At 42.5% G+C, this 27,568-nt stretch overlaps 1 protein-coding gene across 3 annotated transcripts in view; it reads right to left on the reverse strand.

Moving 5' to 3' along the window:
• Positions 1–27,568, reverse strand: part of ADAMTS16 (ADAM metallopeptidase with thrombospondin type 1 motif 16) — a 190,814-nt gene that overhangs the window by 75,635 nt on the left and 87,611 nt on the right. For 2 of the 3 annotated variants that reach the window (XM_044932411.2, XM_044932413.2), the window contains exons 11-17: positions 18,250–18,345; positions 11,388–11,536; positions 9,747–9,919; positions 7,771–7,901; positions 5,526–5,649; positions 4,886–5,130; positions 2,511–2,649 (exon numbers count right to left, since the gene is read on the reverse strand). In XM_044932411.2, coding sequence (XP_044788346.2) covers positions 2,511–2,649; positions 4,886–5,130; positions 5,526–5,649; positions 7,771–7,901; positions 9,747–9,919; positions 11,388–11,536; positions 18,250–18,345 — 1,057 coding nt within the window. The remainder of the gene's footprint in view (positions 1–2,510; positions 2,650–4,885; positions 5,131–5,525; positions 5,650–7,770; positions 7,902–9,746; positions 9,920–11,387; positions 11,537–18,249; positions 18,346–27,568) is intronic. The other variant, XM_044932412.2, reaches the window with a different exon arrangement.

Raw genomic sequence — 27,568 nt, forward strand, 5'->3', positions numbered from 1 at the left:
AAAAGAAATAAAAGGAATCCAAATTGGAAAAGAAGAAGTAAAACTCTCACTGCTTGCAGATGACATGATCCTCTACATAGAAAACCCTAAAGACTCCACCAGAAAATTACTAGAACTAATCAATGAATATAGTAAAGTTGCAGGATATAAAATCAACACACAGAAATCCCTTGCATTCCTATACACTAATAATGAGAAAGTAGAAAGAGAAATTAAGGAAACAATTCCATTCACCATTGCAACGAAAAGAATAAAATACTTAGGAATATATCTACCTAAAGAAACTAAAGGCCTATATATAGAAAACTATAAAACACTGGTGAAAGAAATCAAAGAAGACACTATTAGATGGAGAAATATACCATGTTCATGGATTGGAAGAATCAATATAGTGAAAATGAGTATACTACCCAAAGCAATTTATAGATTCAATGCAATCCCTATCAAGCTACCAATGGTATTCTTCACAGAGCTAGAACAAATAATTTCACAATTTGTATGGAAATACAAAAAACCTCGAATAGCCAAAGCTATCTTGAGAAAGAAGAATGGAACTGGAGGAATCAACCTGCCTGACTTCAGGCTCTACTACAAGGCCACAGTCATCAAGACAGTATGGTACTGGCACAAAGACAGAAATATAGATCAATGGAACAAAATAGGAAGCCCAGAGATAAATCCATGCACATATGGACACCTTATCTTTGACAAAGGAGGCAAGAATATACAATGGATTAAAGACAATCTCTTTAACAAGTGGTGCTGGGAAAACTGGTCAACCACTTGTAAAAGAATGAAACTAGAACACTTTCTAACACCATACACAAAAATAAACTCAAAATGGATTAAAGATCTAAATGTAAGACTAGAAACTATAAAACTCCTAGAGGAGAACATAGGCAAAACACTCTCTGACATATATCACAGCAGGATCCTCTATGACCCACCTTCCAGAATATTGGAAATAAAAGCAAAAATAAACAAATGGGACCTAGTTAAACTTAAAAGCTTCTGCACAACAAAGGAAACTATAAGCAAGGTGAAAAGACAGCCTTCAGAATGGGAGAAAATAATAGCAAATGAAGCAACAGGCAAACAACTAATCTCAAAAATATACAAGCAACTCCTACAGCTCAATTCCAGAAAAATAAATGACCCAATCAAAAATGGGCCAAAGAACTAAATAGACATTTCTCTAAAGAAGACATACAGATGGCTAACAAACACATGAAAAGATGCTCAACATCACTCATTATCAGAGAAATGCAAATCAAAACCACTATGAGGTACCATTTCACACCAGTCAGAATGGCTGCGATCCAAAAGTCTACAAGCAATAAATGCTGGAGAGGGTGTGGAGAAAAGGGAACCCTCTTACACTGTTGGTGGGAATGCAAACTAGTACAGCCACTATGGAGAACAGTGTGGAGATTCCTTAAAAAACTGGAAATAGAACTGCCTTATGATCTAGTAATCCCACTGCTGGGCATACACACTGAGGAAACCAGAAGGGAAAGAGACACGTGTACCCGAATGTTCATTGCAGCACTGTTTATAATAGCCAGGACATGGAAGCAACCTAGATGTCCATCAGCAGATGAATGGATAAGAAAGCAGTGGTACATATACACAATGGAGTATTACTCAGCCATTAAAAAGAATACATTTGAATCAGTTCTAATGAGGTGGATGAAACTGGAGCCTATTATACAGAGTGAAGTAAGCCAGAAAGAAAAACACCAATACAGTATACTAACGCATATATATGGAATTTAGAAAGATGGTAATAATAACCCTGTATATGAGACAGCAGAAGAGATACTGATGTATAGAACAGTCTTTTGGACTCTGTGGGAGAGGGAGAGGGTGGGATGATTTGGGAGAATGGCATTGAAATATGTATAATATCATATATGAAACGAGTCGCCAGTCCAGGTTCGATGCATGATACTGGATGCTTGGGGCTGGTGCACTGGGACGACCCAGAGGGATGGTATGGGGAGGGAGGAGGGAGGAGGGTTCAGGATGGGGAACACATGTATACCTGTGGCAGATTCATTTTGATATATGGCAAAACCAATACAATATTGTAAAGTTAGATAAAATAAAATTTAAAAAAATGAATGATCTCAAATAACAAAATTACCTTTTAAAAAATCTTATACTAGACAAAAAGGAGAATCCAATTCACTAAACTTTAAGGGCACATGTGGACACAGCTGAATTAGAAAAGGGAGCCCAAGTTCTCAAGGGACACTTGGGACCACTGCTCAGACACTCTGCCTCTGGAAGAGTTAAGGAGCCCTGGGGTCCTCATCAGGACAAGATGAGGGTCGGTATATTGTGATGAGGACCAGGGCACGTGATGGGGACCAGGGCACGTGATGGGGACCAGGGCGTGTGATGGGGACCAGGGCTAGATGTTGAAGACCATGGCCGTGCGTCCCATGGCCCAAAGAGGCCTGGCACCTCTGTGCCCATCACCAGGTTAACCATGGGATGAGACTTACCTCCTCCACAGGAGACAGAGCACTCAGAGCGGATGGTCCCCCACGTGTAGCTGGGCTGGGCTCCAAGCTTCTTCTCAACCCCCAACCTTGGCATGGAGTATTCCCAGGCAATGCCTGGGTTCCTTCCCTGAAACAGAAGCTACAAAATAAAGAAGGGAAAGAGAAAATGAGTTAAAGTAGAACATACAGTAGGTAACTTGGGATTCCCTGGTGACTTAGTTGGTAAAGAATCTGCCTGCAATGTGGGAGACCTGGGTTCGACGCCTGGGCTAGGAAGATCCCCTGGAGGAGGGCATGGCAACCCACTCCAGTATTCTTGCCTGGAGAATCCCATAGACAGAGGATCCTGGTGGGCTAGAGTCGATGGGGTCACAGAGAGTTGGACATGACTGAGCCACTAAGCACAGCACAGAACCAACATATAGAAGGTAATCTGTTTTAAGCTCTTGAAACATTAGTCATGTCAATAAGAAGATGATCGTAATATTAAACTAGACTCAAATACATCTATAAAAATATATAGACATTTGATTCTTTTGCTGTATGCATATTCCCTTCACAGTCTTTGCAACCTAACAAAGGGATCTGGTTCTTTTCCTGGGTGTTTCCTGGAAAGCCCCAGCCATCCTCCCCAGCTGGGCAAATCAGAAAGTGATACTTAAAAAGCACCTTCACAATTCCTAGTGAGTTCCAAACAACCAACAGTTGAGTCCATCTCATCTCTGCAGGATGGAAGCTAACTCTGAGTCCTTTCTCTGGGGATGGGTTGCAGAGATCTTCCGCCTACTGACATGTTCCGTGTGGGCGCAGGAGGAAAGATGCCCTCTTTGGCTGGGCACACCTGTGAGCCATGCTTAGCACATGGAATGACACTTGGACTCTTAACTTACTAGCTGGAAACCCGACCACACGGGCCAACTACCTTTTCCTCCTAAAGGTATCTGATCCCTTGATCTCGATGACAGGCTTTTTTTTGTTGTTGCTGGGCTGGGGGGAGCGTGGAACTTTGCCATAGCCTGTTACTAGAAATCCCATCTCTGAAGCCTTCACTGCTTCTTAATGGGAAGGCTCAGTGGATAAAGTCACTGGACCTTCCCCGACTCCCTGGCACCACAGTCCCGTCCCCGACAACACAGCTCAGATCTAGCTGGGCAAGATGCCATAGGACAGGGATAAGCCCTGGAAAGATGGCTGCACTGCAGGCCGTAGATCTGCTCTTGCACATGACATCCTGAAATGGGAAACGGGTTCTCAGTAAGCCTCGATCACTTTCAACCCTGACAGATCTCTGTTTCTCTGAGAGTAATAAAGCTAAAACGGGCTTCCCAGGTAAAGAAACTGCCTGCCAATGCAGGAGATAAGGTTCAATCCCTGGGTCAGGAAGATCCCCTGGAGGAGGAAACGGCAACCCACTCCAGTATTCTTGCATGGGAAATCCCATGGACAGAGAGCCTGGTGGGCTACAGTCCAAGGGGTCCCAATGAGTCAGATAGGACTGAGCACACATGCGCATTAAAGCTAAAAGCCTGAGATGGTGGGAGAGAAATAACCAAGGCAGGAATCCAGGGTGAACATGTCTACAGAGGGGAGGGGGAGCAGTCCCTGGTCGAGAGGGGAGATGGAGGTGGGACGTGTGAAGATGAGGCATCTCTCAGGACGACGCAAGGATGGCGGGATGGAGCTGCGAGGCCCACTTTGCAGGTGGAGGGCACCTGGGGGGTCTCACAACTGCACGCACAGGTGCAGGCTGAGGGGGCAACTTTTGAACCAAGTTTTTCCTTTAAATGTGCACAGAAACATAAAAACGTGTGAAATTACTGTGTCCGCTGCGTGTTGCCACCATCTGCCTGGTCCCAAGGGGACACATGACATTGCTAGAAGTTGCTCAAGCGTATCTCATGGGCCTGTGCCATCTTGGGCAGAACACAGAGGGGCTTGTGTAGGAGGTGAGTGTGCAGGTCCCTGCCTGGCACTGGGCCCAGGCGGTGGGTTCTCATCTCACTCCCGTTTCCACCAGACTCAGAAGAATCCTGATTCCGCCCAAAACACAGGCACAGACAGAGCCCCCAAAGTGGCCGCTTCTCACAGCTGCAGAGCTTATAGGAGAGAAGCAGGCTTAGGTCACAATCCACTAATAAAGATGGAGAACCCAGGACTGCATGGTGTGTGTCCTTACAAATCTCATCACGCGTCTAGAGACGAAAGACAAGTGGTCCACTGGCCCACTCAGTCTCTGCACTGATTGGTCTTGTTTCCGAGACATTAACTGCAAACAACTTTCTGGGGATGTGATATTTTGCCAATATAGCCTTGAACCTACAGAAATGCCCCAAGACCCCCCGTTCAAGCCCTGAGAGCAGGAGGCTGGGGTTCACCTCCACGATCAGCGTTTCGTTGGTTGGCCCAGGAGAGGCTAAGCTCTCAGGCTCCTTGTAGGAACGTCTGTAGTCAAAGGTGGTTCCTGAAAACTTGTACTGGCCGGGCCAGTCCACCGTCCAGTGTCCGTTCAGGTAGTACTTTTTGAGTGCATTTCGCACGGAAATGTAGGAGGTAGATACGTTCGTTTCATAGATGCGGATGCTCCGGGCTCCGGAGGGGATGGTGACCATCTGGTAATACTCTGGGCAGAGGAAACGGGAGGGGAGAAGGTGGTGTTTCAGCAGCGCAGGGCCAACCCCAGAGCCCGCGGCTCTCCGTGACCAGCCCTTGGGGATCAGAGTTTGGAACCTAGAGGTCTAGTTTGGCCATCCAGGTCCATGAATCCTATAAAGGAGTTTTTTTCTTTGGAACAGAGCTATTGTAATATTCATGGTTTCTAAGAACTACTTTAATTGAAATAACCTAGCAACCACTTCTAATCAAAACAGAGGGTTTGAGAAGCAAAGCAGGCCAGGAGTCACATAGGGCTCTCAGGACCCTGCCTATTGGCTATTTTCACTACACCCTCCTCCTTCCCACCGAGGGTCCCTTTCCGTCTCTGCTTAGCTGGTGGGCGGATCCCACCGGCGGACTCACGGTTGGCGCGGTGCTGCTTGGCGTAGAGGCCCTTGTGCATTGTGCAGCTGGAGTTGTTGCCCTGGCACACGCCGCAGGCATCTTCCGTAGCATCGGACCCCAGGATGTTGTCACACCCCACTCTCTGTGGGACCCACGAGGCCACGGGTCATTCATGAAAGACAACACAACAGGAGCGAAGTCACAAACCTTTCCCCGGAGAGTTGAAAAGTTTCACCAACACGGGAGAGTTAACAAATATTTATTGGATACCCAGTATGTGCACTGTGAGACTGTCAAGCTATGCTTCTGTCCAAAGGAGACCTTCTCATGGCAAACACAGCCTGTCCTCTTTGGCATTGCTACACAACTGTCCTGTCTGGAGCCCTGGATTACACCTATCGGATTGTCTTGTGGGAGATGTGGGTAAATTTCAGCCTGACGTGAAGAGCCAAGCACAAATGACAAGCGACGTGGCCTCATGGGGGTCCACTGGAATTCACCTTGTGCTTGTGAATTGTCTTGTGTAGAGATAAAGAAGGAACGCAGGCCATGGGACGATTATTCCCAAATTATAGCACATTTGGCTATGGTCTTAGAATTTTAGCAGCTCTTTATAAATTCTATGACGCTTGCTAGTCTTACATTTCCTAACAAAAAATATAGGCTACCTAAAAAAAAAAAAAAAATCCATTCAGAGATGAAGTAACCAGGGTCCACAATCCCTTGTTTGAAATACCAGGACCAGATACAGTGCAGAACTCAGGGTTTTTGGACTGCAGGAAGGTAACTAACATGTTACACATAACATGTGGGGACATCAATGATGTTTGTAAACTCACACACTGAGCGGGATAAACATAACTGAAGACAGTCTCATCAATTCAAGGCAGCTTTGAAAACACATAATTCAAGTTGCCTTATATTTTACAGCCAAATAAGCTTTCCATTTTGCAGCTCTTTGGACTTTAGAATTAAAAATAAGGAATTGTGACACTCTATCACTAAGAGTACATAAAAACAATGAGATATTTAACAAATTGACTGATAATCAGACACGGTGGGTGGAGAGCTGAGCGTTTTAAAGCTGAAAGAGATCTGAACAGTGTGTTTGTGTGTGTGTGTGTGTGTGTGTGTTAGTTGCTCAGTTGTGTCTGGTGTCTGACTCTTTGCAACCCCATGGACTGTAGCCCGCCAGGCTCTTCTGTCCATGGGGTTCTCCAGGCAACCCACTGCACTGAGTTGCCATTCCCTTCTCCCAGGGATCTTCTCCACCCAGGGATGGAATCCGGGTCTCCTGCACTGCAGGCAGATTCTTTACCGTCTGAGCCCCCAGGGAAGCCCTGTGTGTGCTGCTTTAGTCTAACCTCATAGTGCTGGTCCAACTTTACCGCAGTCACGGTTTACTTTTAGAGGAAATCAGATCTGGGATCAAGGTCTTTGGACTCCACTGAATACAGATATTGAGTCACTTCCCTGAAAAGCCTGGTATTTGTCACTGCACATAGCCCCCTCCCTTTGTTGATTAATGTAACGAAATGCTCCCCACATCTCACTTCTGCACATGGTGATAAGCTCAGAGCTTTGGGTCCACACAGCATCCCCTGTTTCCCAGCCCATGCCCTGAGTCCCTCTCCAGCAGGAGTGAGGCTGTGATCTCCCCAAGACCCTGCCAGAACGATGCAGTGGCCCCTGGCTCTAAGCTGTCCCTGGCTTCATTCACTCTGACGCCACTGCCAGGTGACTGCCGTCTGATGCTGCGATTCTGCCGGTCCCCAGTCGCAGTGTCTTCCACCGAAATGTGAGGGTAAAACCAAGTCTTCCAGCAAATGGCCCTTTGTGAGCACCTCTTCCTCCACTCACCACCCTCAGCATCCCCCAGCTCCTGCCTGCCTCCTCGTTCTCTGACCACCAAACCCGTTCCTGCAGCCCATGATTCCTGTACCACCAGGTCCCCCTCCCCGTTTCCCCCTTGCCCCTCTTCCATCTCATCCTTTCAGATCTAGCTCCCCTCCCCAGCAGTCCTGAGAGTTTCCCGGGTCCACATCTAAGAGGGAAGCAGCTTGTCCCTCCCGCGGAGCTCTGCACACACCTCCACTGTCAAACTGCCTCCTTCTGTGCTCATGGATTTTTCTCCCTCTGGGCTGCAACAGGGAGGGAAAGGGTGTGGTTTTAGGTGTTTGGTCTCCCTAGCCCCTTACAGGATGCCTGGCACAAAGCGGACTGTTGGGAGATGTTTGTTGAATGAATGAATGATCATTATTACCTCACATATCCCATCTATACAAACATTACGGCTATCCTCCGAGCATGGAGTCCCATCTGTGACTTTATTTGACAAAGAAAAGAAGAAATCAAATCCTTCTGCGATACAGTAGAGTTTGCAGAAGTCCTGATCTTAAAAAGAAATACACACACAAACACAAATAAGAAAGATACTTAAGCTCTGATCACTTTTTGCTCTAAATGTTATAGACTATTTTTTTTTCTTTTTTTGCCCATAAAAACTCCCACACAATAATACATAGCAAAGACATTTTTAAAATTGCCTCTTTTGGCTTCGTTTTCCCTTTTATTTTTAAATTATTTTTTAAAGCTTCACTATTAATTTTTATTTTACTCTACTGTGTCCTTTATTGATTCTCATTCTATACACAGTGGTTGGCACATAACAGGCATTCAATAAACATTTGTTGACTTGAACTACTTTACTGTTCAACTATTTTACTAGTATAATTAATTGATCTGTGTAGAAATGCAAAAAATCACTACCATTTTGCAGCAATATACAAAATTCTTACAAATAAAGTATAATAAAATAATTGAAATAATCACAAAATTTCTTAATTAGCTACTATATTTACTAAAACACATAATATTTTTAAACTGATAAAGGAAATAACTTTTGGATGAAATCTCCAAAGAATATTGGTTTTTCTTAAAAAATATAATGAATTGCCAAAAATATTGTCACATGGAGAATATAGATCTCATTATGTACTTAAGACTGGAACATCAAGTTCACACCCTCTCTTGGTAATCCATTTCAAGGATTTATGATTTATATGGCTAATATGAACTTTTGTAGAAATTTGTTTCCTTTGTTCTCTTCTCAGTAAAGAAGGGAAGAGTTGATAATAAATATTAAACAAGGGAACAGTTGATAATAAATATTTATCTGCCTTAGGAATTTTCATTGGCCCAGTGCTCATATACAAATATGTTCTTTATTGTGCAAGATAAGAGAACCGACTGAATAATGCTAAGAATCAAATTTAATATTTGTTTTCATGATCAATGACCATATTTACTGAAGACTAGAAAAACCAGACAGCACACAGATTTTTTGACCCTGATCTCAAAGTTCTTTCTCCTTTATTCTTCTGCTTACTTGTTTCTCACTGGCTTAATTTTTACTGCGTATGGAAGTAATAACCCAACAAAAAAATCCTTTGTGTAAAACTGCTTCAATTTTCCTCCCAGAATTTATTGATTTCATAAACCTCTCACCATGATAACATTATATATATATATATATATATATATATAGATAGATAGATAGATAGTTAAAGTAAGTGCCAGGTGAGATAAGGCCCAACATATGTATTCCCCAAGTATTTCCTGATAATATTCTCAATTCCAAAGAACACAATGATTAGGTGTTCTTTGAATTTATTATCAAATTATACTACTTGAGCTACTGAGTTCAAGTTATTATAATGATAAGAATAATGCATATTTCTCTCCACCTGGAGAGTAAAATCTTACATACAGTACAAATAAGCTTCTTGGTTTCTAAATTATAGATCAAACCTTTCCAAATACAGTATAGTATCTGATTTTCCAAAAGATATGGATATTTTTCTTTCATTTTCAGCAATGCTAATCATTCAGTGGGCGATACACTCATCGCCATATCACCATCAACTACTGTGATTTGTAATTCTAAAAGAATTCATTCATTATCAATAAATCATCTACTTTGAGTGTTTCATCACTTCTTTAAAGATTCCACGGTAGTTTGCACAGACTCACTATCTAGCTTGCTGTTTTTCTGAGCACACAGCTCGTCAGGTTTAAATAAGATGCCTTGGGGCAGGTAGAACAGACCTAACAATCAGAACAGAATCTGTGACTGGCCTCACAATATTCGGTCTACCTGGACCCACTCTATAGACTATGCAGTTCTTTAAAGAGTGAAGAAGCCGAGGCTGCTACCAGAAAGCATGATTTGAGATTTACCTTCCACGTGGGTGTACGGCTTCCACTTGTAGAACCATCCTCGGAACCGTTTGCCGTTGAACTCGGCGCACTGCTGGGCGCGAAAGTCGACGCTGTTGTGGGGACATGAGTGACTGTTGCAAAGCTTCAGAGTTCGCGTGGAGCCCACACAAAATTTGCCTCCATGCGATGGTCTGAAATGCGTAGTTCATGGTTAGAAACTTGCCTTAGAACAGCTACTTACCCCTCCCTTGAATCGGGCTTGTTAGGGAGAGGGAGCAGGTAATGTTAAGGTTTTTACTGTCACTAGTCAAGGAAAGTGCCTTTCTAAGAAGCCCCTTGCACTTGTTACATACGTACAATATGGGTAGTGTTTTCCTTTTTTATTGGGTGTATTGTTTACAATATTGATACAACAGGTTAGAACTTTGAAAGCAGGTGGCATGTATTTGCTTGTCTCCCCACCAACTCGATGGACCTGAGTTTGAGTGAACTCCAGGAGTTGGTGATGGACAGGGAGGCCTGGCGTGCTGCAATTCATGGGGTCGCAAAGAGTCGGACACGACTGAGCGACTGAACTGAACTGAACTGTAGGAGGCAGGTGGGCACCTCTGTTCTCTGATCTAAAAAGCAGAGCATGACTAAGGGCAGTGGTGAAAAGCAGAAATGAGCCTGAAATTCAACTGCTTCATTCTCCAGATGGCAGCTTCTTTCCACTCCCAGCTTCCTGTGACAAGGAAGGGGATGGAAGGAGCAGTCATCCTCCACTGGCTGCAAGGGACAGTAAACACCCCCTTCACCCCTAGAATTCACACAGGCACCCCAGAAGGGGAGCACCCTGCCAAAGCAGCAGACCAACTGGGTCTCATGCATTAAAGACAGGACTAACATAAATCATTTTACTTAGTGTCAACGTAAGTTAAACAAATAAAGGTGTACAATGAGGACTGAACACCCCTTTCACTCCACTGCACTGAGGTCTGCTTCTAACATCCTTATCTCCTACAGAAGACACAATGAAACCACACACTGCGCAGGTAAATATATTTGATGAAAAACCAAGGCTTTGTTTTTCTCACTTGAAAAAATTGTCCCTACTGATTCTCACTCACTTGTGTTTTCTACACTTTTCTTATGACTTATTTCCATATTTTAGGCAGAACCTTGGTATTTCATGTAAATAGATTACAATCAAGTTCCTGAATATTGTTGTCGGGTCTGTTACTTTTGGGGCTTCCCTGGTGACTCTGCTGTAAAGAATCTGCCTGCTAATGCAGGAGAGTTGGGTTCAACTCCTGGGTTGGGAAGATCCCTTTAAGAAGGAAATGGCAACCCACTCCAGTATTTTTGCCTGGGAAGTTCCATGGAGAGAGGAGACTGGTAGGTCCATGGGGCCGCAAAGGGTTATACATGACTGAGAAGCTGAGCATCCATGCACAGTTACTTTTGTTGTGGTCAAATAGTTACAAGTGCCTTAAATCATATCACAGAGACATCACTATACAATAAATGCCTGAGTGAAATGGCTTTCTGCCTTGCAATTCTTTTGTAGTAATACAAGAAGTACAGAATTATTTTCACTGAGCTTCCTTCCACATACTCTTTGGGAAGTTTGTCACAGAGAGATGGCTCGCTGGGGAGGAGGGAGGTCTGAGCGCTCACCTGGGGTTTGTGCAGAGTCTGTCCCTGTGCGACACCCCTCCTCCGCAGGTCCTGGAACAAGGGGACCAGGGAGACCAGTCTGACCAGTGACCGTGAGTGGGCTTGGGGCCTTCGTCCCCGTATTTCACACACTGCCCTCCGCGGCACCACTGAAAATTAAAACAAAAACAAGAACAGTGATCTGACTGTGGGTGGAGAGTGACTTCATCACTACAGCAATGCTCAGCCCTGGAAACTTGGTAGTATAAGCAGACATCAGTCTCCCTGCCCTCAGGAGCACATAATGAAAACACATTTAATGCTTCTTTTTTTTTTTTTAATTGAAGTATAACTGCTTTACAACGTTGCGTTAGTTTCTGCTGTACCACAATGTGAATCAGCCACATGTATACTTGTCTCCTCCTTCTGGAGCTTCCTTCCCAGACCCCCCTCACCCCATCCCACCCCTCTGGTCATCATGGAGCACCACACTGAGCTCCCTGTGTTACACAGCAGCTTCCCACTAGCTGTCTATTTCACACATGGTAGTGTATATACGTCAATGCCACTTTTCTTTTATTTTTCCAAAGTTAGCCTTGTTCTATAAATCCGCATGAAGGGAAGATACAGAGAAGACTAGTTTTCAGGCATCTGTCTGAGCTGCTGGAATCTCGCACATGTAGTCAAGTTTTGTTGTAGGAACACGTAGTTCAATTGTTCACCTTTCAGGTGTGTGAACTCTAATCTTCCCTGGCAACAACACGCTCTTCATCTCTTGCTGTCAGAACAGACTGACTGTCGGGCAGAAAAGTCCAGCTGGAGGGTTTGTGTGTCTCAACACCTTGTCATTTCCATCCGGCGCTTCATGCTTTTACTCCAAAGCACCTGGGCTGGGAGCCTGGAGGCTTTAAGTGATGCCTGTCAGAGGTCACACAGGCTTCTGAGGACATGAGACAACCCACACAGGGCTCCACCTGTCCTGGGGAGGCCGGGGATGCTATCAGCTCCCCTTCCTCCAGAGACGTGCCCATTGATGATATTCTGCTAAAGTCCCCGTGGTTCCTGCACTTGCACCACGTGCAAAAGCTACACAAGACAGAGAGTTGCATTCAGTGGCCTTGGTCTTCTCGCTGGTGGAGTTATGCACTGGGCACAGTCGGCATTTTGATGGCGAACACTGTGTAGGAGACTAGAAAATGATAGTTTTAGGAAGGCAGAAACAACCTATCAATATTGATATGGTCGCTGAAAACAGCTTATGATTCCTTCTAGTACTTGGTGTCTATTGGATACATTCAACCTGAGATGCAGAAAGCGCTGGGTTTTAAAGTCACTTGGCTAATTCCTCTGTCAAGTCATGGTTAAGCCAATACCTTGACTTAAAGCCTAAATGGGACTTGTTTAGGTTAAATTATTTCATTTTTCTTGGGATGCTTATAAATTACTTTAATAAAATTTGGTCTAGTTTTATTTTAAAATTACATAAAGGGTTTACATGATGTAAGGACTTGTTTTAAAATGACACAAAGAATCAGAGATCAAATTGCCAACATCCATTGGGTCATAGTAAAAGCAAGAGAATTCCAGAAAAACCATCTACTTCTGCTTAATTGACTATGCTAAAGCCTTTGACTGTGTGGATCACAACAAACTGTGGACAGTTCTTCAAGAGATGGGAATACCAGACCACCTTACCTGTCTCCTGAGAAAGCTGTATGCAGGTCAAGAAGCAACAGTTAGAAACAGACATGGAACTACAGACTGGTTCCAAAGTGGGAAAGGAGTACATCAAGGCTGTATATTGTCACCCTGCTTAATTAACTTATATGCAGAGTACATCATGAAAATGCCAGGCTGGATGAAGCACAAACTGGAATCAAGATTGTCGGGAGAAATATCAATAACTTCAGATATGCAGATGACACCACCCTTATGGCAGAAAGCGAAGAAGAACTAAAGAACCTCTTGATGAAGGTGAAAGAGGAGAGTGAAAAAGCTGGCTTAAAACTCAACATTCAAAAAATGAAGATCATGGCATCCAGTCCCATCACTTCATGCCAAATAGATGGGGAAACAATGTAGACAGTGACAGACTTTATTTTCTTGGGCTCCAAAATCATTGCAGATGGTGACTGCAGCCATGAAATTAAAAGACACTTGGTCCTTGGAAGGGAAGTTATGAAAAACCTAGACAACGTATTAAAAAGCAGAGACATTAGTTTTCCAACAAAGGTCCATAGAATCAAAACTATGATTTTTCCAGTAGTCAGGTATGGATGTGAGTGTTGGACCATAAAGAAGGCTGAGCATTGAAGAACTGATGTTTTTGAACTGTGGTGTTAGAGAAGACTCTTGAGAGTTCCTTGGACTGCAAGCAGATCAAATCAGTCCTGAAGGAAATCAGTCCTGAATATTCACTGGAAAGACTGATGCTGAAGCTGAATCTCCAATCCTTTGGCCACATGATGAGATGAGCCAACTCATTAGAAAAGACCCTGATTCTGGGGAAGATTGAAGGCAGGAGGGGAAGGGATGACAGAGGATGAGATGGTTGGATGGCATCACTGACTCAATGAACATGAGTTTGAGCAAGCTCTGGGAGACAGTGAAGGGCAGGGAAGCCTGGTGTGCTGCAGCCCATGGGGTCACAAAGAGTCGGACCCGACTGAGAGACTGAACAACAACAAAGGGTTTATGTAATGTTTTTCTGAAACTTGGAATTTATTCTTTTATTTTTTGACATAAGCAAATAATGTAGATTAATCATTTCTTTTCTTTCATAAATGACTCCATGTTACCCACATCTTTTTCCATTCTCTTTTTTTCATTTAACTCTATATTCTGTAGTTCATTCCATAGAAGAAGGTAGACACATCCCTCACTCCTTTGTTGCAGCAACAAAACATTCCAGTGAGTGTATTTCCAATCCATGTCCTTCTGATGAACACTTGCATCATTTCCAGTCTTTTGCTTTGATAATCATTGCTTCAATAATTGTATTGCAAAAAACAGAATTTTTTTTTTTTTTTTTGCTGTTTTTGTCAGAGTGTACTTTTGTAAAATTGAAGTGAAGTTGATTTACAATGCTGTGCTAGTTTCAGGTGTATGGCAAAGTGATTCAGTTATACTTACATAAATATGTACTTTTTTTCAGATTCTTTTCCCTTGTAGGTTATTATACAATATTTAATATAGTTCCCCGTGCTGTAAAGTAGGTCCTTGCTGTCTACTTTATGTATAGTGATGTGCATCTGTTAGTACCACGCTCCTACTTTATTCCCCTTTGGTTACCATATGTTGTTTCCTATATCTGTGAGTCTATTTCTGTTTCATTTATAAATTCATTTGTGTCATTTTTTAGACTCCACAAATAAGTGATATCATATGATATTTGTCTTTCTCTGCCTGGCTTACTTCACTTAGTATGATAATCTCTAGGTCCATCCATGTTGCTGCAAATGCCATTATTTCACTCCTTTTTATGGCTGAGTAATATTCCATTGCAAACATGTACCACATCTTCTTTATCCATTCATCTGTTGATGGATATTTAGGTTGCTCTCATATCTTGGCTACTGTAAATAGTGCTGTTATGAACATATGGGTGCATGTACCTTTTCAAATTATCATTCTCTCTGGATATATGACCAAGATTATCCTTAAGTGAATATTCTTAAAAATTATTTTTAAAAAGTTATTTTTTTGTGAATTTGAGGAGAAGCCACTACATCTTCTCCCAAGAAAGTTGCATGTAGACACACAAACATAATCATGCATGCACACAATTTTGAGCATAATTTCTCACAGGTTGCAGACCCCTGTAGCTGGTGAGTGAGGTGGTCAGCATAAGATCCTTATGTTAAGTAGACACACAAAATGTCTGAAGAAGCACTGGTTATATTTCTAAGAACCATCCCATTTGGCCGCAGTTTTATATTTTATCGATGACTTGAAAGAAGGCTTTCTCTTGGGCAGTGTGATGTCACCATGAAGCACACATCCTGTTGTGATGCTGACCATGAAATCCACTGTCACTCTGAAACCCAGTACAGACAGGAAAGCAGCATAATGAGTCACGAAAACTGATGCCGTGGAGGAGAAAATGAGCCCTACATATCAGCTCAGCCAGGTGCATGACCTGGGCACTGACTCAGGTGCCCTGAGCCTGCCCTCCTCTGAGCATCAGGCACGATGGAAACCACCAGACTGAGTTGTTCCAGGGACCCAAGGTAATGACCCAGTCCTTGTACCAAACGTAATCACAAAATGAGAGCTGGTTTAATTTTACATTTGGGATCACCGAAGAACCAGAATCTGCTTTGGCATGCATCCAGGCTGTAGTCCTCATCCCCTTGCTATGGATTTCTCATGGCGTGAGCACAGGGAACCCAGTGTCTTTTTCCTGGAAGAGTTCTTGGGTCTACAGTGGGGGCTACCGTAGGTTTACCCTCTGGATGCTTGTGGGGATTGAATGTATATAACGTTCTAAGGACAGCTCTTGTCACTAAAAGATGCGCTGACCACGGGCCAGGTGTACCAGCATGCAGGTCCACCCAGAGCCTCATTGTTGTAGCCGGTGGAGGGGAATAGGCTCCCATTCAGGAAAGAGATATACAGAGGCTGGAGAGCTACTGTCAGTTATCTAGAACATACCCACTGCTCTGGAATACCCCAAAGTACTGGCACACTGACTTTTGGTAATGCTCACTTCTCAGTCAGTACACCTCATGGACACTGTGGACCAGTGATGCACAAAGACACACAACTAACACCAAAGAAGCTTTTACAGGGGCCTCTGATGCTTGTCCCATCCTGGCCACTGGGCACCCACGAGATTCTGGGCAGAACACTTAATGCTGTGCAATTCGTAAGGATCCATTCTGCCTTAATATACGCTAATTCTTTTCAATTTGAAGGAAAAAGCTCTATTTGTAAACATAATGAAAAAAAAATACCAATGAAAATCAGCAACAGAGGATGAGATGGTTGGATGCCATCACTGACTCAATGGACATCAGTTTAAGCAAACTCCAGGAGATAGTGAAAGATAGGGGAGCCTGGTATGTACTGCAGTCCCTGGGGACCCAGAGAGTCAGACACAACTTAGAAATTGAACAACAACAATTGTGCTTTCAAGGTAAACAGAATGTAATGATAATATATGGGTAGCACCAGAGTTATTACATCATCCCAGAAAATAGTAGATTTTAAAGAAAGCAGGCTGCCTGGAGAGCCAAGCCACACTGGTGTGCACCATCACTAGGGCAACAATGGAAGGGCTACCAATCTTTCAAGAAATCAGCATAATTTTGAAAACTTTGCAATCAAGTATATGCAGGGAGTCATGATCACCTGCAGCTTTAAGCTCAGGTAAATTGCTTGGTTAAAGTGTCAGTCACTCAGTTGTGTCCAACTCTTTGGGAACCCATGGACTGTAGCCCACCAAGCTCCTCCGTTCATGGAATTCTCCAGGCAAGAACACTGGAGTGGGTAGCCATTTCCTTCTCTAGGGGATCTTCCTGACCCAGGGATACAACCTGGATCTCCTGCATCATGGGCAGATTCTTTACCATCTAAGCCATCAGGGAAGCCCAAATTCCCTGGTATCCTGTGCAACTGGCATTTCTACATTGCAGTACCTCAGCAATGCATTTCCTCTTTTGAGAAACTATTGTTCAGTCATCAAGTCATGTCTGACTCTTTGCGACCCCATGGACTGTAGCATTCCAGGCTTCCCTGTCTCTATCTCCCTGAGTTTGCTCAAGTTCATGTCCACAGGATGCCATCCAGCCATTTATCCTCTGTCACTCTCTTCTCCTTCTGCCTTTTGAGAAACTAAAAGCATTCTTATTAGACTTTTTTGTTATGGACTAGTTTACTGCTGTCTATATCACTAGACAGATTTAAATATCAATCTCACCCTTGGAAAGTCTGAAAATAAAGCATATTAACACGTGTAGGATGAATGGTTCTTAGGTGCTATTCCTAGGCAAATTTACCTCACTTCTCTTCATTTTCTCAGTCAGTGTTGCAATAATTTAACCTGAAAGTATGTTAACATTGTTTATTAATACTATAAATCCTTTCTTTCTGTACTCACATTTAAATATGTTTATAGTGTAACAAAGTTTACTTCAGACTTTAAATGTACTAGATCAATAATATTCAGGCATATGTTTCTCTTTTGTACTTGTTAGCATCACTAAAAAGTTCAGATACATAGAAAAAAAATGGTTACGGTGACAATTTGGTTCTGACATATTTCTGTCTTTTTCAGTAGCCTTTTATAGTTTGAAGAAGACAATCGCGCAGCTTAAATTAAAAATAATTAAAATATTACTCTTGAGCAGTAAGAGAATTTAATTTTCAGTTTTAATGACAGAATTGTCATTGTCTCCCAGCTAGTAATGAACTTGCCATCTTATGAATTTTCTCTTTTCCCCAGGACAGCATCTTATTTTCCCAGGAGCAATAGTCAAAAGGCTCTGTTCCACAGTCTTCAATGGATGCTCTGAGGCTTTATCAGAACTACTAAACACTAGTTCTTTGTATGATTATAAGGTAGTCGAGAGTTTAACATTACCCCTCATTAAACAGAATCAGCCATCACCTGTTGCCTGACATCAGTGTCTAGTAATTGCAGGTATCTCATCAATGCATCACTAGAAAAGTGAGAAGGGGAGTCAGTCCTCTTCATAGAATTAATATAAATTAAGCAATCTTTCGACATAGTATCAGTTCAGTTCAGTCGCTCAGTTGTATCAGATAGGAACATAAAGATCAGGAAGACAGGCTCAGAAATACAAAGACAAAAGGAGGAAGGATGCATGGCTGAAAGGCTGACTTCTGAATATGATGTCTGTACCTAAGGTGAGCTTCTTACCATGTCATGCCCACAAGTAGTGCCTTCTGCAGCTGGCATGAATTTAGTCTCACATTTCCTTCCTATCCGGTGGCACCACAGGGCTTTACAGATATCCTAAAATGGAAAGAAGGTCATTAGTATTACAAATGGTCCACACAGCTGTGATAAAATGTTGTTGTTGTTTAGTTGTTAAGTCATGTGTGACTCTTTTGCCACCCTATGGACTGTAGCCTGCCAGGCTCCTGAGCCCATGGAATCTTCCAGGCAAGAACACTAGAGTGAGTTGCCATTTCCTCCTTCAGGGGATCTTCCTAACCCACGGATCAAATATGCATCTCTTGCTTTGGCAAGTGGGTTCTTTACCACTGAGATACCTGGAAAGCCCAGTATTACTGAAAAGTTTAAGGGAAAAACAACTGATATAAATTAAAAGCTAATGTCTACTCAGGAGTAGGTACTCATGGTAGACTAATGACCCAGAAGTCTCATGTTCTAGACATGGTCCAACTTCATTCTATCCCCGAAGCTCTATTTATTTCTATTTATTCATCATACATTTAACAAAATTATACTTCCTAAATTAAAAATAAAATATGCTTAATCCAGACATTGAAGAAAAGTACAAATAATTAAAAATTAAGAAATTAAAAAACAATAACACATAACATTTTATAATTCACTCTTGCTCCTACCTTTCACTAACCTCTGCAACTCTGAATCCTCATTTCCATGTTAAAGATGACTATGAAACTTGCTGACGTGTCCATTTCTCTAGCCAGTCATCCATTCATTCATTTACCCACCCATCCACCAACCCCAAATCTTTGATGAAGGTCTAGAATGTGCCAGGTATCTAGCTAGGCATGGGGTTTCATAAGCAATATGACCAGACTACTCTCTCAAGAATGGTCTTAGAGGGAGTGGATCGGTGTGAATCACCATTGGTGAACATGGGAAGAGGTTCCCCTGCTACAAGGGAAAGAACATGGTGCAGGGTGGGCTTGCCATTAGAAAAGAGCTTTGCCTGAAGGACCCAGGAAAGGAGTGGGAGAAGATGGACAGATGAGCCAACTCTTCAGATCAAGTCTGGCTCTTTCCGAAGAGAAGGGATGAAGGGTTCATGCAAAGAAAGATGAGAAAGAACAATGGCATGTGCAGAGGAAGGAAGCTCCACATGGCTGATTCGTGAGCAAAATAAAACAAGATCTGAGGTTTAACCACAATAAAAAGCCTCTCCAACTGTAAGAAATTATTTATGCTTTTAGATCCCAAGAAACATCTTAGTGAAGGGTAGACCGTGGGGCTCATGAAATGATGGGACCTTCAGGAAAGCTGGTGGGGGCTGCAGAGCACATGACGAAAACATTTCTTAAATGACCTGTACAACTGTTCTGAATACTTGAACCAGTGCTGCACTATTTCCCAAGACATTTAATATCTGCATCTACAGGGTGCTTCCTGTTATAAAGAAAATGCAACACAGCAAAACTTCCACATGGTTCTGTCTGAAAAATGGCATTTCACGGAGTCTGTGCCTCTACTTCCAGTTTCAGGTGGCGCTTCAGAGCGACTGTGCCTCTATTCCTGTTTCAGATGGCACCTCAGGGCGTCTGTGCCTCTTCTTCCTGTTTCAGGTGGCGATTCAGGGCGTCTGTGCCTCTATTTCCTGTTTCAGGTGGACTTTCACTGCGCCTGTGCCTCTACTTCCTGTTTCAGATGGTGCTTCAGGGCGTCTGTGCCTCTATTTCCTGTTTCAGGTGGCACTTCAGGGCATCGGTGCCTCTTCTTCCTGTTTCAGATGGTGCTTCAATGCCTCTACTTCCTGTTTAAAGTGGCGTTTCATGGCGTCTGTGCCTCTACTTCCTGTTTCAGATGGTGCTTCAATGCCTCTACTTCCTGTTTAAGGTGGCGTTTCATGGCGTCTGTGCCTCTACTTCCTGTTTCAGGTGGCGTTTCAGGGCGTCTGTGCCTCTACTTCCTGCTTCAGATGGGGCTTCAGGGCGTCTGTGCCTCTTCTTCCTGTTTCAGATGGTGCTTCAATGCCTCTACTTCCTGTTTCAGGTGGCGTTTCATGGCGTCTGTGCCTCTACTTCCTGTTTCAGGTGGCGTCTCAGGGCGTCTGTGCCTCTACTTCCTGTTTAAGGTGGCGTTTCATGGCGTCTGTGCCTCTACTTCCTGCTTCAGATGGGCTTCAGGGCGTCTGTGCCTCTTCTTCCTGTTTCAGATGGTGCTTCAATGCCTCTACTTCCTGTTTAAGGTGGCGTTTCATGGCGTCTGTGCCTCTACTTCCTGTTTCAGGTGGCGTCTCAGGGCGTCTGTGCCTCTACTTCCTGTTTCAGACGGCGCTTCACGGCATCTGTGCTTCTACTTCCTGTTTCAACAATGCTAGAGATGAGCTCACACGAGGCTTTCTGCATTGTATGAGTGACTGAAAGATTTTCCTTTTAGCAATCCATATGCATTTTACCTTCACAAAACATAATTCTGAAATCTCCATAAATTTATTCATTATATATTTAACAATTAAAGTAGCTGTTAAAGACCCCCCACCCTCCCACCCCGCTTGTATCTCTCTCACTGAAAAAACAGATTTTCAGAACATGGAATTTTAAGAAGCTTTTGATGTTTTAATTTGGATATCAATTCATTGCTTTTATTTTGAGGTGTTCATAGTCATCTCCTATGGTTACAATCATGGTACTGTTAAATTGTATTTTCTCTGGAGCCTGACAGAATCAGGAAGTGCTACTGGGGCAAACATGTCATGCCTGGTGCCTGGTGGTCAGTGTTGCGCCTGGCTCTCATGACATTAATTAGCATGCTGTACCAGGGGTCTCTGTTCTTGGCCGGAATCGTGTTTAGAGATCAGAGCCATAAGAAGACCTAAAGGCATCCATAACATCAGGGGGCTGGGTGTCTGTAAGTCTCCAAAGGGACAACTAGGAAGCTCTGTTTGCACGGATGACACACAGATTTCAGACAGTGGTGCAGGGGAGGGGTACCTGCCCTGACGTAACCTAGTGATTCGGGCAGCTGGGCAAGCACAAGCAAAGGGAAGGACACACAGATGGATAAGTGCATGATAAGGGAATGGTTAGCTCCTATGGCTGGGTTAGCAGGAGACGGACATAGAGGCCCAGGGGAGGGTTTGGGCTTCTGAGAAGATATCTGGTGTGAATTGGGCAGGACAGATAGGGCAGGCAGAACCCGGGTATCCTCCTTGTATGTAGCTGCCCATCAACTTGTCCCGGGGGCCACATGAAATGTCGGAGGTCCTGTGCCCGCTTTAGGGCTTGGCACCCTACAGGCACCAAATTCATGCCAGTGTCCTTTCTCAATTCCGACCCTGAGGAGATGTGAGCTCACTTCCAGTTCCCAGCCCGGCTCCTGGCTGTGGCTGGAGGGAGCCAACGCTGCTAACTCCCGGGGCGGTTTCGGAGACGATGGAAGAAGGCAAAATAAATGGGGCTTTAAAATGTTAAATTATTTTTATGTTTTTGTCATCAATACCTGGAACAGTGCTTAGCACCTGGCTGGCTTTCAATAAATGCTTTCTGAGTGAGTCAAACATCTGTTAGTTTGTTTCTGTGGAAACGTTGGACAGAGTGAGCAGAAACTTCTTCAGTGTAAAATGATCATAATAGTGATCAGTGGATTGTGATCATGAAAACATCTAAGATGATTTAGGAGGGTAACCTTATGATATGAAAATGCTACACCGAGACTACTGCTAAAAGAATTTTCATAGTCTTCTTACATGATAGTTTTGGGTAACATTCTGCAGAATATAGACATATAGATGGAAGATACTAATGAAAGTAACGGTTTTTAAGTTTTTTAAGTAAGAAGCTCCCATGTAGAGGAGGCTGGTGGCCGTCAGCGCACCACTAAATCATATGATGTGTCTCTTCTTCAGCCTGTGCCCAGTTTATGCCATCTGTGTATTTCAGCCCCATCCTTCAAACTGCTCAGTCCCCAATTCTAGGCCCCCAGGTAGAAATAAATCAAGAGTTACAAGAGCCTTGAAATATATAATTCATGCTATTGTGTTCTAACATGTCAGAAAGTATTCAAGGCTTTGGTGTCTTTATGTAAATGCTGGCCACTTAATAACAATGTGACATTCTATCCTACAAATAGAAACCCTAATATCTCAAATGATGTTTATTTTGTTATCTAAACAACTCAAATCCAATTATTCCTTCTTGGTTTTATCATATTTTGACTTTACTGCTAACTTCTGGATTAAGTACAAGGGTGGTATTAAACTCACATTATGATCATTACATTCTTAATAAAATTTAAGGGTCCTCTTGGAACAAAGATACTATTAAATAATGGTTCCAGGGATAGGAATGTGGAATGCAATAAATGCTGGATGGAGTGGGGCGGGCACAGGGCGGGGGGCTTCCCAATTTACCAACAGTACCCAGGACACTAAGGTGATAAAATTTCCAATTCTCACATGCTGCACCTCAGATTGTCAGTTCAGGACACGAAGCGATGTTGATGAAGCAGAATAGGAACTTAACAAAGACAAAGTGTTCAAAATAACTAAAAATGGTATAGATGATCCTATTGGTAAAGCAGAGATAGAAAGAACAAACGAATGGGCACCGAAGGAGGAAGGGGAGCTGGATGAACTGGGAGATTGGGATTGGCACATATACATTACTGATACTGAGTGAGTATACTTTCACTTTCATAAAATAGGTAACTAATGAGAACCTACTGTATAGCACAGAGAACTCTACTCAATGCTCTGTGTTGGCTTAAATGGGAGGGAAATTAAAAAAAGAGGATACATGTAAACATATAGCTGATTCACTTTGCTGTTCACAAAAGCACACAACACTGTGAAGCAACTATTGTTGTTGTTCAGTTGCCCAGTCATGTCTGACTCTTTGTGACCCCATGGACTGTAGCATGCCAGGCCTCTCTGTCCCTCAACATCTCCCGAAGTTTGCCCAAGTTCATGGCATCAGTGATGCCATCCAGCCGTCTCATCCTCTGAAGCCCTATTTAACCCTGTCTAAAATATCATCCATCCATCTGTAACCCTTCCCAGCAAATTTGTACTGAGTGGGTCTTAAGTGCCAAGGGTTGGTTTAGGCACTGGGTAGTTTTTCTGTTATTTATTATTTTATATTCTCCCATCAGAAAAGTTCAAGATCTTTACATTTCAACTTAATCAAATAGACTCATTCTTATAAGATTTCAGCAGGAGGTCATTTGAAAAATTAAATTTTATAATTGAGAATTTCCTGAGATGCTTCAATTCATATGGAATATATAGAATCTAATTGTCACTCTACATCTAAAGTTGAGATTCTTTATATTAGAAGGTTTGGCCACATGAGTAGATTTTAACTTCTAAAAAGAAAACTATGTCAATTTTATTTGTATTAAAAAACAATTTCACATCATGGGGAATTATGTTACAGTACTGACTTTGATGGATTTTTTTTCAAAAGGTATCTTCTCTATTGTTTATGGTGAAGTAACTGGTACTAGGCTTACTTTTCTACATTTAAAAATTATAGAACTGGCTAATTGTTTCAGACTCTTGCAACAAGCAACACAGTACATAGTTCTCAAGAGAAGAGAAATTCATCAGGTGAGTGCCACCTCTGCCCAGCTCCCTCCCTGGGTACATTTTGCTGACCGTGGTACAGAAATGTGGATCCTATGCAGACAACAGCGGTCTCGCCAAACTGAGAGTGCAGAGATGCAAGTTGGGGCTGCAGAAGTAGCCAGAATTTGTGAGACGACGACCATAAAGGAAAAAGCTAAATTGAATAGGGAGCCCTGAAGATTCCCTTCAGGTCCTTATCTAAGGGGTGAATGGCTGATACACAGGATGAGACTCCAAGTGGTCTGGCAGAGCACAGCATCTTTGAGCTGATAGCTGATAAGGGTCGGAAGACTGTGCATACACAATGCTGGGAAAAAGCAGTGTTCTGGCCCACACAAAGTGAGCATCTGGGCATCCAGTGGAAAGCCCAAAGTCCATGTCTCATGAGTAAGAACCACAAGCTGTCTAATAGGTAGAGTATAGGCTGTGCCTTAGAGCTAAGGAAAACCTTATGGCAGAAAGTTAAGAGGAACTAAAAAGCCTCTTGATGAAAGTGAAAGTGGAGCATGAAAAGTTGGCTTAAAGCTCAACATTCAGAAAACAAAGATCATGGCATCCGGTCCCATCACTTCATGGGAAATAGATGGGGAAACAGTGGAAACAATGTCAGACTTTATTTTTTGGGGCTCCAAAATCACTGCAGATGGTGACTGCAGCCATGAAATTAAAAGACGCTTACTCCTTGGAAGGAAAGTTATGACCAACCTAGATAGCATATTCAAAAGCAGAGACATTACTTTGCCAACAAAGGTCCGTCTAGTCAAGGCTATGGTTTTTCCTGTGGTCACCTATGGATGTGAGAGTTGGACTGTGAAGAAGGCTGAGCGCCGAAGAATTGATGCTTTTGAACTGTGGTGTTGGAGAAGACTCTTGAGAGTCCCTTGGACTGCAAGGAGATCCAACCAGTCCATTCTGAAGGAGATCAGCCCTGGGATTTCTTTGGAAGGAATGATGCTAAAGCTGAAACTCTAGTACTTTGGCCACCTCATGCGAAGAGTTGACTCATTGGAAAAGACTCTGATGCTGGGAGGGATTGGGGGCAGGAGGAGAAGGGGATGCCAGAGGATGAGATGGCTGGATGGCATCACTGACTCGATGGATGTGAGTCTGAGTGAACTCTTGGAGTTGGTGATGGACAGGGAGGCCTGGTGTGCTGCGATTCATGGGGTCGTAAAGAGTCGGACATGACTGAAGGACTGAACTGAACTGAACTGAAGGAAGAATAATGGTGGCTCAGAAGGTAAAGGATCTGCCTGCAATATGGGAGACTCAGGTTCAATTCCTGGGTCTGGAAGATCCCCTGGAGAAGGAAATTGCTACCTATTCCAGTATTCTTTCCTGGAGAATCCCATGGACAGAGGAGCCTGGAGGGCTACAGTCTATGGGGTCACAAAGAGTCAGGTATGACTGAGGGACTAAAAAAAAAAAGGAATAATAAAACAAAGGCTCAGGGGATCAAAATAATTCACCTACTATAACAACGTAATATTAATATACATAACATAAAATAACAATATATCATGATATATAATTGTAACACAAGTGATATATTATAATATATTCAAAAAATGTGCATAGGTGAACAAATAGGATATTCTCTAGAGAAATAGACTATAAAAAAAACCAAATGGTGATTCTAGTATGAAACTTAAAATAAACCAAATGCATAGTTTGATGAATTGTCTAAATAAATGACTAGGAATGTTAGAAGAAAGAGACAAATGATGACAAACTTTTATCAGAAACAGCTGAGTCAGATGAAAATGGAACTATGTCTTTAAAGGGTCTAAAGGGAAAAAAAGGAACAAAGAATGGACTGTTTAGAATTTTATATTCAGAAAAAAAATGTTCTTCAAAACTGAGGGTAAATTAATGACATTTTTCAGATAAAGAAAACCTGAGATACTTTAGGGCCACAGATTTGTGCTACAGAAATGCTACGGAAGTTCTTCAGGCCGTAAGGAAATGACGCAGTTTGAAACTGATGAATAATAAATGGCAAACGTGTGGGTTAACATAAAAGACGACCCTATTTTATTTAAAAATAACCCATTATTTTAAAACAAAAATTGTAACAGTGTGCCATGTGGCTCATAACTTGCAAAAGAAATAAAGTGCATCATGACAATAGCACAAAGTGTGAGAGAAGGCTACATGGACCCATTTGTTGTAAGGATCCTGCATTTTGCATAAAGTGACATGATGCTAATTCTACATAGGTTGCAAGTTAAAGATGCAGCTCTAGAGCAACCACTAAAAGTACAAGAAAAAGATAGCTAAAACGCAAATTGGTTCAAAAACTAGAATTTTTGAAAAGACATTTAATCCAAAAGAAAACAGAAACAAAAAAGGAATGAGAACAGGAAACAAATAGCAAAATGGGAGATTTAAATCCACTATGTCAGTAACTGCTGTGCTTAGTCGATCAGTCGTGTCTGGCTCTTTGTGACCCCACGACCCTCAGTCATGTCTGACTCTTTGTGACCCCAAAATAAAACAGAAACAAAAAAGGAATGAGAACAGGAAACAAATAGCAAAATGGGAGATTTAAATCTGCTGTGTCAATAATTGTTGTGCTTAGTCCCTCAGTCGTGTTCGACTCATTGTGACCCCGTGGATTATAACGTGCCAGACTCCTCTGTCCATGGGAACTTTTCAGACAAGAATACTGGAGTGGGTTGCCATGCACTCTTCCAGGGGATCTTCCCAACCCAGAGATCAGACTCAGGGTCTCCTGCATTGCAGGTGGATTCTTTACCATCTCAGCCACCAGGGAAGTCCCATGTCAATAATTACATTAAACATAATGGATTAAACATTCCAGTGAAAGGCTAGAAACTGTTCAACTGGATACAAAAGCAATATCAAACTAAAGGATGCTACAACAGACACCTGTTACATAAAAACACAAAGAAACAGGCAGTTAAAGAATGGGGAAAATATGCAAAGAGTATTCTTAAATAAGCTGATGTGGCTGTATTAGCATAAGATAAAGTAGAATTCAAGAAAAGTGACATCATCAAAAGTAAAATTAAGTTATTGTATATTAATGAAAGGATCAGGAAGACATAAATCCAAAACTTGTATACACCTAAAAACCTAGCTTCAAAATACACAAAGCAAAAACTAAAAGAACCAATGGGAAAAACAGAAAAATATATAACCTTTGTTAAAGATTTTAACACTCATCTTTGAAATCATTACATAACAAGTAACAAATATTGTAGCGGCTACAGAAGCTGTAAATAATATTGGTAAACAAACTAACAGAATCTCTTACCAAGCAAGGACCAAGAGGGGACCTCAGTTTGATAAAAGGTTACCAAGTAAAAATTTAATTCTAAACCTAAAACAAATGCATTTCCCTGAGTGTAAATATTTCCTCAGTAATAGAAAGATGTCTGGAAAAGGAAATGGCAACCCACTCCAGTATTCTTGCCTGGAGAATCCCATGGACAGAGGAGCCTGGCGGGCTACAGTCCATGGTGTCATGAAAGGGTTGGACATGACTTAGTGACTAAACAGTAACGACAATAGAAAGACATGCTGCATTTAACTTACTCCCTGTATTTCCCAAACACTATTAGTTTACCACGGATGATAGCCTACAGTCTCAGCAAAACAGTGTGGAAACCAGGAGTATGCTGTAGAACACTCCACCTTTGAAAGAAAATGTTAGATGTGGGCTCCTTTTCCTTAGCA

This window comes from Bubalus bubalis, chromosome 19, assembly GCF_019923935.1.
Source record: "Bubalus bubalis isolate 160015118507 breed Murrah chromosome 19, NDDB_SH_1, whole genome shotgun sequence".
Lineage (NCBI taxonomy): Eukaryota > Metazoa > Chordata > Mammalia > Artiodactyla > Bovidae > Bubalus > Bubalus bubalis.